Raw genomic sequence first — 10,873 nt, forward strand, 5'->3', positions numbered from 1 at the left:
CTATCTTCTGGATAAACTTTTGAAATATTTACATATTTATCTTTTCATATATCGATGTAACCTTGAGCTGAGATCTGACTGTCCATAAATTTCCATAAATATCTATTCACACAGTGTCTGTAAAGGATGTTGCAACTGAATGGGTATAGACATATCAAACAGCTTGCAGTGATAGGAACATATGGAAGATTGATAAAGCAGGCTGGTTCCAGTCCTTTAAACAAAGCTCTTAGACTGACATCCAGAAACAGCACATTTCCTACTGATAGTTCTTGTACATTATCTATGATTACTGGATATTTAAAGCAGTCAGTCCTTAACTTTATCCTCCATTAGCTGTGTGTGTACAAAACTGTATAGTTAGTTCCAATAGCTTTTTATCTTGGTGGTTCTAGTTGTCAAGATTGCCAAGCTCATGAAATCTTTGACAAGGGAAGCTGGAACTGCAATGAGCATCTTTTCTCTCCACTCTTCTCCCTAATTTGGGATATTGTTCTATCTGAGTTTCTAGGTTGTTCCTAGCTGTTGGTCTCTGCTCTGGACTGTCTGTGGGGCTTTTGTTTGTTCAGCTGATTGCTTTTTTGCTGCTTCTCTTGAAAATAAAGCAGTCCTTTCCCATCTTTGGAGGTGATGCTTCTGCATTGATGGATTATTGCCATCAGTGAACTGTTTGTGAATCTGGGGCACTAGCTTCCGGCCTGCACTGATGTTTTCAAAGTCTTTGCTTGTATCCCATTCTTATATATTTTTATACCATTCTATGTATTTTGTTATAACTAGAGATACTTGGTATCAATCTCCAGTTCAAACAGCAAATTCTCATAATGTAAGTTGATAAGATTAATGGTCCACATTGAAGGCCTCAGGCATTAGCATAAGACATAGAGAGAGGTCTGTGGCTTGTTATAGCAATGCAGCACTCTTTTCACTGTGCAGTTGAATACAAAAATGTTTATGCACTTACATTATTTAGCATACTTACATTTAGGTTAAAAAGACAGGATAGTAGCATGCTTATATGATAACAGATGCAGCAGGCCTCTGCTTTAGCTAGGGGTTTAGGTGTAAGATCACTACAACTATTAGGAGGTTCCCTGCTTTCTGTAGTGCAGGAGACCATGAAATTCTATATGCATTTAAAATAAATTCAAATGTAGGGCAGTGTGTTTCTAACTCTTAGCTAGAAAAGGAAAAGGAATGTACCTTATTCTTATCAGTTTATTTTTCCTCCCAGAAATGATGTGTAGTCCTGAAGGACTAATTTTAGTTTAGTCTTAAAACTTCGGCTTCGTGATTGAAGTAACATTCATCAGCTTGTTGCTTTTTGGTTGGAAATGAAATTAGCCCTGAAAGAGACAGTAAATAAATTTTGGAAACCATATCTTGGTACAAAATGGAAATGATTTACGCTAGTGAATTTATGATCTGCCTACCGTTTTCAGAGTTATTGATTGGATTTGGATTTTTAACATAAATTACAGTAGGCTTTCGTGAGGCTTTGATATACTGTGTCAGTCTGACTGGTGGTGTTTGAAGACTGGGAGTATTTAAAGGAAATTTGAACTGTGAGTAAATGAAGTTCTTATAGTAGTAACGAGAACTAAGTTTTTAAGTGACTGATGTTTTTACAAATCAGATGTGTTCAACTGTATTCAGTATGTTTGGTTCTTTCAGTTCTAAAATTAATGTTAACCTTACAACTTTTCATGTGTGGGGGAAAAAAAAGGTGGTAGAATAGGCTGCAGTCTACTTTTTTTCTTTAAATAAATTAGGACAAGGTAAGTATATGCACGCAAGCTGTTAAATATGGATGTATTAGTAGGCATTGCTCAGCCTCTGTTTGTTTCCAGAGGCTCTTTTGCCCATCTGTTATTTTGGACCATTAAGAAATGATTGAAACAACTTGAAGCGAGTGATTCTTCTTACAGCTTGCCTTTTCTTAGAAGCCCATGTGATTTCTCTAACATCTACTTCTTTTAAAGAACCAGATGTTCTCTCTGGTTCCATGAAAGGTGTCTGAGGCCGACATTTGTTTCTGGTTTAACTGAATGCAAGATTAATATTGTCTGAATTTGGGTAGTCAGAATAAAGGAGAAAAAATTCTACCTCATTTCAACATTAAGATTTGCAGATACTTTTGTAGGAGATGTCATAGCTCTATCTTTGCTTGTCCCTTCAGATTATTGCCTCATGAAGTCTGTCTGCAGAATCACAGAATGGCCAGGGTTGGAAGGGACCTCAAGGATCACGAATCTCCAATCCCCTGCCACAGGCAGGGCCACCAACCTCCCCATTGAATACCAGACCAGGCTGCCCAGGGCCCCATCCAACCTGGCCTTGAACACCTCCAGGGATGGACGGGGCATCCACAGCCTCTCTGGGCAGCTGTTCCAGCACCTCACCACTCTCTGTCTAAAGAACTTCCCCCTGACATCCGAACTAAGTGTCCCTCTCAATAATTTTTCCAGTTGGAAGTTCCACTTTCCAAATGCTGAAGAACAACTGATGTACAGTTGGGCTTGCAGTCATAAATGTTGTGGAGCCGGTTTTGATAACCATTGACTAGCAGTAATAGTGGTAAAAGTGACAGGTTCACGCTTACCAAGAAATGCATCCCAAAAATTTACAGTGTGTGGAGCAGTACAGAACTGACATGTCTCTTAGGTGTACCAAAAAGATGTGACAAAACCTACTGTTTAAAGTTATATTCCCTGCTCCAGCTGTTCTGTTAACTTACTATAGTTTTCAAATCCATGGAAATCTGCACCTGCATTTAATTTTGAACTTGGATCCGAACAAGGCAAAATTATTCTTGCCTTAAAAGAATGCCTAAATAAAGAATTTATTATTTCATTGCTACTGTAGTTTACTTTCAACTTAAAGGAAGATTAATGGTATATTGAGCTTATTTGATTTTTTTTTTTATTGCTGGAAGATGGTACTGATGGTTATCATTTAGTTGTTTGAAAATAATGCACCAATGTGCCTGTCAGCTTCATCTTCTGACTCTTGTCTGCCTGCAGGCCTACTGTGGCTTCTCTAGACCCAATGTTCCACCACAAAATCTCTCTGCAATAGCCACAGGAAACTGGGGATGTGGTGCCTTTGGAGGGGATTCCAGATTAAAAGGTAAATTATAGCAAGACATTAAGATTCAAATGAAACCATGAACTTAGATTTTTATTTTTGATCTTATTCTTTTTTGGGGCTAAGTACATTTTTTGGTTTTTTTCAGTGTGAATAAATTGTAGCCAAGAATTCAAACAGTAGTTAAACTGTCTATAGACCTGGTTCATTAACTTTGATCTTTGGACATGACTGTTGTGACCTTAAATACTAAAAATGCATGCTGTTTTTCTATGCTGTTTCCAGTTTAAGATTTGAAATAGCCATGATTGTTTCTGAAATGCCAGGTTTAGTGCTTATGCAGCACTGAAAACTTCAAAACCACAGATACTGAATATTAGCTCACTCTCATTTTAACTCTCAGTTATGTACCTCAGTTAATCTTCCTGAACCGGTCTTTACAGCCTATGCCTAAAAATTAATATCTCTGCAAAGTTGTTCAAAGTACTTGTTTGTTTGGAAGGTCTCAGAAACTTGCTGGCAATGTTTTATGTCTTGCTCTGTGATAGACTGCAGTATGCCAGAGAGGCTGTGAGTCACTAAGGCATGCTTTTTTCTTTGCTATCTCTCACTTTCTCATGTTCTTTTATGCTTAATTGGAGTGTATCTAGTGCAGCAGATACAACGTGCCAATACGTTCATGTAAGGCTTTTCCCATCAAGTTAAGAAATGGCAGATCCTGATGTTTAAATTGATTTATGGAACTTATACTGAAAGTTAACATTTTGGTTATTTTCAAACTCGTGGGAAGTATTCAAAATTTGTTTTTCTGAACAACTCTGGGGAGGGGTACATTATCAGACAAACAATCACTAGGCTACCAACTTCCATGAGTTTTCTATCCAGTTGTGGTTTGTTCACTGAGAATCTATTTTTCTGTCAGTACTCATTGCCTTGCTGACAGCTGATTTTGATTTCTTTTAGGTAAAATGGGTTGTCGTGTTCAGAGCATGAGTACCACGTGTAGGATCTGATCATATTTGATTATGATTCATGCTAGGAGGGTTTAATACTTGTTCTGATTTGCATTATCTCTTTTTTTTCATGAGTTTCCAATTAAAAAAAAAAACCACAAACCATACTGTTCATCTGATCCAAGTTTGTTACTCGTTCAGTGCTAGATGTAACTTTTAGAATAGAGTTTGCTCACTGGAGGGCTTGATACTGGAGCCTTCGTTGCCTATCAGTCAGAGCTCAAAAGCGAGATAAGCTGACAAAGACCAGGAGAGCTGAATCCGTTTGGGGAGGAAACCCTAAGAAAAGATGTTTTAGCTGACGAAGAAATGAGCCATGAGTTGCTGAGTCTATAAATCTACTGTGAACTTTCAGTTAAGTTAAAATTAAACTAAAGGCTTAAAACATGAAGTTTTTCTCTGTTTTTTGGGTCAACCTTGTTTTCCCTCTTCTCCCCAACACTTGCCAGAATTAACAATTAGCAGCCAGTGCTAGTGTTACAAAAATGCTCATTTCAAGTTATGATTGTACTCTCAGGTCATCTCCTGTTCTTTTGCCAGGCCTTAAAAAAGAGCACCTCACTTCAATCATATTCTTCTTGGAAAGCAAGCTTGATTTCTTAGTTGACTCTGTAAAATCAATACTTAATAAAGTGAATTAATTGATAGCAATGTGCTATTGGGCATGGAGCTAGTCTTTAATTTGTGGCATTTTTCTTCAAGCCAATTCTAACTGGAAATAAGATGACAGTTCTTTTTTTGGTAAATTGTGAGCTACAAAAAGGGTACAGTAATTTGGCTTGTGTGTTTTGTCAGACTAGGCTTGTACTTGATGTATGATAACCAAATGAACTCTTGTTTATTTCAGATGCTTCTCATGCAATCCTAACTACTAAAGCTGTTTCTCCATTTCTAAAATGCTGTATGGGATTATTTTGAAGTGCAAATTCTTTCTGTGGTTTCACTTCACTATGACCAAATCTGTTACACTTGATAGGGATTCATAATTTCCTCATTTTGGAATATGTTTTCAAACTCTGAGATTATCAGTATCACAATTTATTGAGCCCAGAGTAACAGTATTGATCACACAGGCTTGGCAGTGTATTGAAAATGTCAATTTCCGTAGATTGTAATGTGTTTTGTGTGTAACATTCTTATGTTTGAAAGGATGATGGTGTTCATCTATTGTCTGGATCTCTAACAGAGACATCAGAACAACCAAGTAGTTTGATGTAATCAGATATAATTAAGTTCCATTATGCAGTATCAGATGGGTTTTTTTGATCATCTGATAAGCATAGTTATAATCAAGGTCACAGATGATGAGAAAGAAGCCTTCATGGGGAAGGCAAAAAGTATCCAGCTTTATGAACCAAGAACCCAATAAATAAATGAGACATATTTCAGCTTAGTTGGGAATATTTCCTTACTGTGGAACAAAGGACTTGAAATGCTGATGAAATATGTTTATCTGATTGGGAGAATTTGGAAGATCTTGTCTTGTTTCTGAAGCCAGAGGATGATTTAAGAATTTACAACTACAGGGTTCTGTGCAACTGTCTGAAAGGCTTTTTTCAAGTGTTTTATTACTGAAAATGCAAAGTAGATTTTCTGTATTGAGGCATCTCATAAATACCTAAATTTAAGTTGTAACAAATATGAATAAGTACTCTTTTTGTGACTTGGTGTTATGTATCTGAAAAAATAAGGTTTAAGAGGAAGAGGCCATTGAAAGATTTGTTTTATGCTGAAGTCTTGGGCTCAGTGTGGCAGAAAAAAAGTATTCCTTCAGGTGCAGTTCCTGAAGAGTTAAATGAAATTTTGGGTGCTGTTTTGTAAAGCCAGGAGTTGGACTCAACAATCCCTTCCAACTTGGGATATGATTCTATGAGATCAGATCTGCCTGGGGCACAGGGAACAAGAGAGCCCCAGGGTCTATTACTGGTGGTCTTTTCTGTATCTTGTTTCTGTGTGGATGTTTCAAATGGATGCTGTATTGTATTAAGACTCAAAGACTGACTTTTACAGAAATTTTGATGAGATTTATAGGGAGTCAAAATAAATAGTGGAGTACTTGTAATATTTCTTGTGTGAAGCGAAACTGCATTGTTTGTTTGGAATTAATATGAAGATTCATTAGATTCTGTTCCCCTGTGCAAGCTACTTAATTAGGCCCTTTAAAAGCTGAACTACTGAAGCTTTACCAAATCTACAGCTGGTTCAGTAGTTTAATTAAATATCATTCCCAGATTGAGATTAATTTCACATGTGCTTCATGTAATTTATAATTTTAGCTATGGGTCTACGAGGCTTTTGATTAAAGAATGCAATATTTTAAGTCTGGTTTCATAGCTGAGCTATGACAAGCTTTCAATTTAGCTTCTATTGCAGGTGGTAATGCACTACATATGCTGTTTTATTTAGAATAAAATCTTTCTTTTTCTACCCAGTAACTAATTGTGATTGATATAGTCATTATGAGGATGAACACTGAAGCTGTACCCATAGGTTCTGAAACAAGTAGCAAAAATAGTTTATGGGAGTTTGTTATTTGGACTGATGTAACATAACTTTAAAGGAATGTGTCATTGATGATACGTGCCTGTGACAGTCCAACCTCACAGTATTGCTTGGGGAAAAAACTGTGCTATTTAATAGTTGGGTGCTGCCTCAAAGGGTCTGGTTTTTTCTTCTCCCCTTCCCAGGTGCTCTTCCTTACATCAGTTCTGGTTCTCAGTAAAGCCATCACTCAGCCAACTCAACTGCTTGTCTTACAGAGAACGGTTAGCTTTTACTCTCTTGTCAGAGGACTTTTCTGCCAGGTTGGTGAATGGAGTTGGCTCAGGGGAGATGCTAATGAGTACCTGAGAGCAGCAACAAACAGTGAGAAGGGACCAGAGCCACTCTCTCCAACTGCAGCAGATCATGATCTTGGCTCAGCTACATTATTGGCCAGTACCCCAGATAATTTTCTAGTGTAAATCTTCAACAGTCTGTTTCCAAAGTAAGGATTGTTCTCGTTCATTTTCCCTATAGCAAAGCCAGCCTACTTCATAGCCTTAGCATTTGCCGGAATGTGAGGTGCAGCTTGGTTCAGGGAATTTGACACAAAGCTGGAAATAAAACACAGTCGCATTGCTGACATCATGACCTTCCTATTTAGAAGTCACAACAAGACACGATATTTCATGCTGTGCACTTTGATTGTGGGCAAAATAGACACCTTAAATTGTATGGTAGAATCATAGATCTCCAGTTGGGAGATTAAAAAAAAACCATATTGGTCAGCTCCTGCTTTGTATAGCTTATGTAATGAAAAGATTAGCCATGTTCCTTCAGAAGGAAAGAAGAGAAAGTCAGTTCTATTCTAACCTCATCTAAATTGCTTAAACCCAGGATTATAACAGGATGGTCTGCTTTTTTTATGTTGTTGGATGTGTTTATTGGTTAACTAATGGCTGTGTGCAGCTCAGGGCTGGGGAGAACAGACTTAAATTTATATATTTTTTGTTTTGTTTTGTTTTAAGGGTATTGTTTATCTGGAAAATTATGCCTAGTGGCTCCATCAGAATACTTCAATACTTAGCTTTGCTTTAAAAGTAGAAGTAATTTTCTATCTATTTGCATTGCTTTGCAGTGTTCACTTGAACGTGAGTGGTATAATTATTTGCTGTAAAACTTATGCTGTGTTTCGTCTTGCATTCAAGCATGTATTATTATTATTTTTTCCCCTCTTCTTTCAGCCTTAATACAGATATTGGCAGCTGCTGAGTCTGGACGTGATATTGTTTATTTTACCTTTGGAGATGTGGAGCTGATGCGAGATATTTACAGTATGCATACTTTTCTCTGTGAGAAGAATCAAACTGTTGGTGAGCATAAACCTTTTCATACATGCAGACTACTGTATAACTGGAAATAATCCAGTAAGAATTATTGTCATCAAGTCCTGAGCCCAAGGAGATGGTCTTGGTTTACTGGCACCGGTTTTCAGGGGAGCTCTTCTGATACAGGGTTAACTCAGCAATGTTCATCTGACCTCTAGGATCCTAGAATAGCTTATTTAGGAGTTCTTCTCAGAGTTTGGAAAATATTGATGCTGTAGATGTAAGACTTGTAAAAGTTTTTTAGTACAACTTTAAAGGCTTAAAAAAAAAATCTGCTCATATATTCTTGGTATAGATTTAAATTATAGTGCTTTTGGCTTGATTTTTGTAAGAAAAAATAGTAGTCAGACCTGTTATCCAGCTGCAATGAAATGAAAGCAGTGTACCCACTGCCCCCACTGTAATTTTAAAGAGTCTTTACTTTCTGGGACAAAAGTAGGAAGCTTGTTAACTGGCAATACTTTTGTGAGTGGTACATATGGGAATTAATGTTCAGATAGCTGAGCAGGAAGAGGAGGGAGTCTGCCTGTATTATGAAGAAACTTGGAACCAGTAGGGTGTCCCTTGTGCAGTTGTCTACTTCCTCTTTCACTGCTCATCTAGAGATACCACTTGGCACTGTTTCAGGCATTTCTAGTCTTCAGTTGCAGCTATATGTTGTTCATAGCATGAGTTAATATTTCTTTGTTTTCATTTTCAAGGGGATGTTTATAGGCTGCTACTCAGATACTACAATGAAGAATGCAGAACCTGTTCTACTTCAGGACCAGAAGTGAAGCTATACTCTTTCATATATAACACCATTGAGTCCTATGCAGATTCTACAGATGATGATGAAGAAAAAGGGTTGTGCTTTGAAGATTAAGATAAATGTGTTTAATTGAAATATTGTTCAACTCCTCCCACTCGTTTGAATTGCTGAGTGGAAAGTATGACTTGGATAACTTAATATATATTGATTGCATTGGTAGTTATCAAACATCCAAAAATCTACCTTTGAGAGGCATGATAGCTTGTTTGGTGGCTTCATACATGGAAACTTGTTCATGTGTGTACAGAGAGGATTTCTCTGGTAAATCTGGTTTGCTTTACACTTTTGTTTAGCAGGAGGTTTTGTAAACACTTGTATTTTGATCAAGATGTTGCTGAAAGATTTCAGAAGATTTCTCTGTATCTGGACTTCTTGCTAAGCCTAGTGCTGGAGTACGTGCAGCCATATAACCACCAGAATGAGTTTAGAGAGAAACTTTGTAATTACTGTTCTTATTGACAGTTGTAACAATTTGATTACCTCCTTAAGACTGCCGTGGTACTTCCATTGTTCTTATCCAAATTTTCCCACATTTAGTTTAAAATGTCCTGGTTTTGATATACTTTGTAATAAATGGCTAAATGTGAAGATTCTGGAGGAGCTATAATGCATTTCAGAACTGAATTAGCTTGGTCAAATTAGAAAAAGTTATCATGAAGAAGAGTCTGAAGAACAGATGGGTGGGAAAATGAGGTATGTGATCAGAATTAGAAGCAGAAGGAAACATTCATGTATTAAACTTCTAAAACCATTTTGTTGGTGCTACCTGTTACAACACTGAACAAGATCGTAAGCATATTGGTATGCACGAAGTTCCTCAAGGATCACTGTTGTTGATAACTTCATTTGAATTAAGGTCTGCTGTAATTTTGTTGATATTCTCATATCAGTTCTCCCTTATTGCAGCATGTGAGCATTAGATACCTGTGGGAAAACAAGTGGAAACCAGTTGCATATGGGTGGGAAGAAAGCCCAGGCTACAGATAAGAACATAAAGTTTTGTGAGGAGTTTGCACCTATGTTGTCTTAGGCATGGGAATAATAACATTGGAGAGAGCTCAGAAGATCTGTAAAAACTGTTTTTAATGTCTCTGTGAATATCAAATTATTGTTTCTGTAGTATGTTAATATTTTACACAAATCTACAGATAAATAGGTGAAAAAAACTTTCTAGGTCTACATACAGGGTCGATTCAATGAAATGTTTTCTGTTAGTAATTAAACCCAATTTAAGTTCAGGCCAACATTGCTAAATTTAACCTCTTCTGTGTCAGATCTGCCTGGTCAGTTATAGCTGCTCTCTGAGCAATATAAGTAACAACAGCAGGAAATGTAGTGAGCTATAGCTCTAGTATCAACAAATCCTTTTGGCTGGTGTCTGATAAAACATCTGCAAGCCTGAAATGTAACCTACTAATTAAATAGTGGAAGCTACTGATAGTCTGGCTAGCAGTAAAGCACCCATTGCCTGAGCTGCTCTGGTGGAAGAGCAGTATCAAATTGTTTGGGTCACTTACAAATGACTTCAGAGTGCTGCGCCATTGCATCAGTGCTGCAGTGGGCCGCTAGGAATTGTTGCTTCAAATGTGACACACAGCAGCTTGACTGATTTTTGTCCTATTATTCCTGCCAGCTATGGTTTTCTTCACACACATCCGTGTCAAGGAAAAGTTTTACAGTAGAATTTCAGGGCCCTCTTAGCGTTTGCATCTTGTATTCTCTCACTTTGCAGAAATCTTTTCTCCTGCTCCTTGTGTTTTCCTGTTGGCTGAGATTCTGGCAATGACAGAACTTCTAGATGCAGTGCTGGTGACAAATGTACCTGATTTATTAAGAGCCGTGAGACAAAATTGGTGCTACCTGCCACATCTTCACTGTACTACTCAGGATTTCTTATAGAAAAGGTGAAAAGAATTTGTTCCAACCAACTGGAAGAAAATACAGCAAAAAGTTTTAGGTGGCCAGATGTGAGTTCCCCTTTATCGTAAATGCATGCATCTTTAGTAGTGCAATATTTCTTTTTGTTGTTGAGGGAAAATGATTCTTCTGTTAATGAAAAATGTACCAAGTAAGATGGCATAAAATTTTAGTTT

The 10,873-nt window shown here is 37.3% G+C and overlaps 1 protein-coding gene across 2 annotated transcripts in view; it reads left to right on the plus strand.

Annotated features, from left to right (window-relative positions):
* PARG (poly(ADP-ribose) glycohydrolase) overlaps positions 1-9,368 on the plus strand; it is a 57,488-nt gene extending 48,120 nt beyond the window's left edge. For both annotated transcript variants that reach the window (XM_052677793.1, XM_052677792.1), the window contains exons 16-18: positions 3,024-3,129; positions 7,826-7,954; positions 8,671-9,368. In XM_052677793.1, coding sequence (XP_052533753.1) covers positions 3,024-3,129; positions 7,826-7,954; positions 8,671-8,834 — 399 coding nt within the window. In that variant the 3' untranslated portion in view covers positions 8,835-9,368. The remainder of the gene's footprint in view (positions 1-3,023; positions 3,130-7,825; positions 7,955-8,670) is intronic.
* The last annotated feature ends 1,505 nt before the right edge of the window (positions 9,369-10,873 follow it).

The sequence above is a fragment of the Tympanuchus pallidicinctus genome, unplaced genomic scaffold (assembly GCF_026119805.1).
Source record: "Tympanuchus pallidicinctus isolate F22 unplaced genomic scaffold, pur_lepc_1.0 scaffold16, whole genome shotgun sequence".
Taxonomy (NCBI): Eukaryota; Metazoa; Chordata; class Aves; order Galliformes; family Phasianidae; genus Tympanuchus; species Tympanuchus pallidicinctus.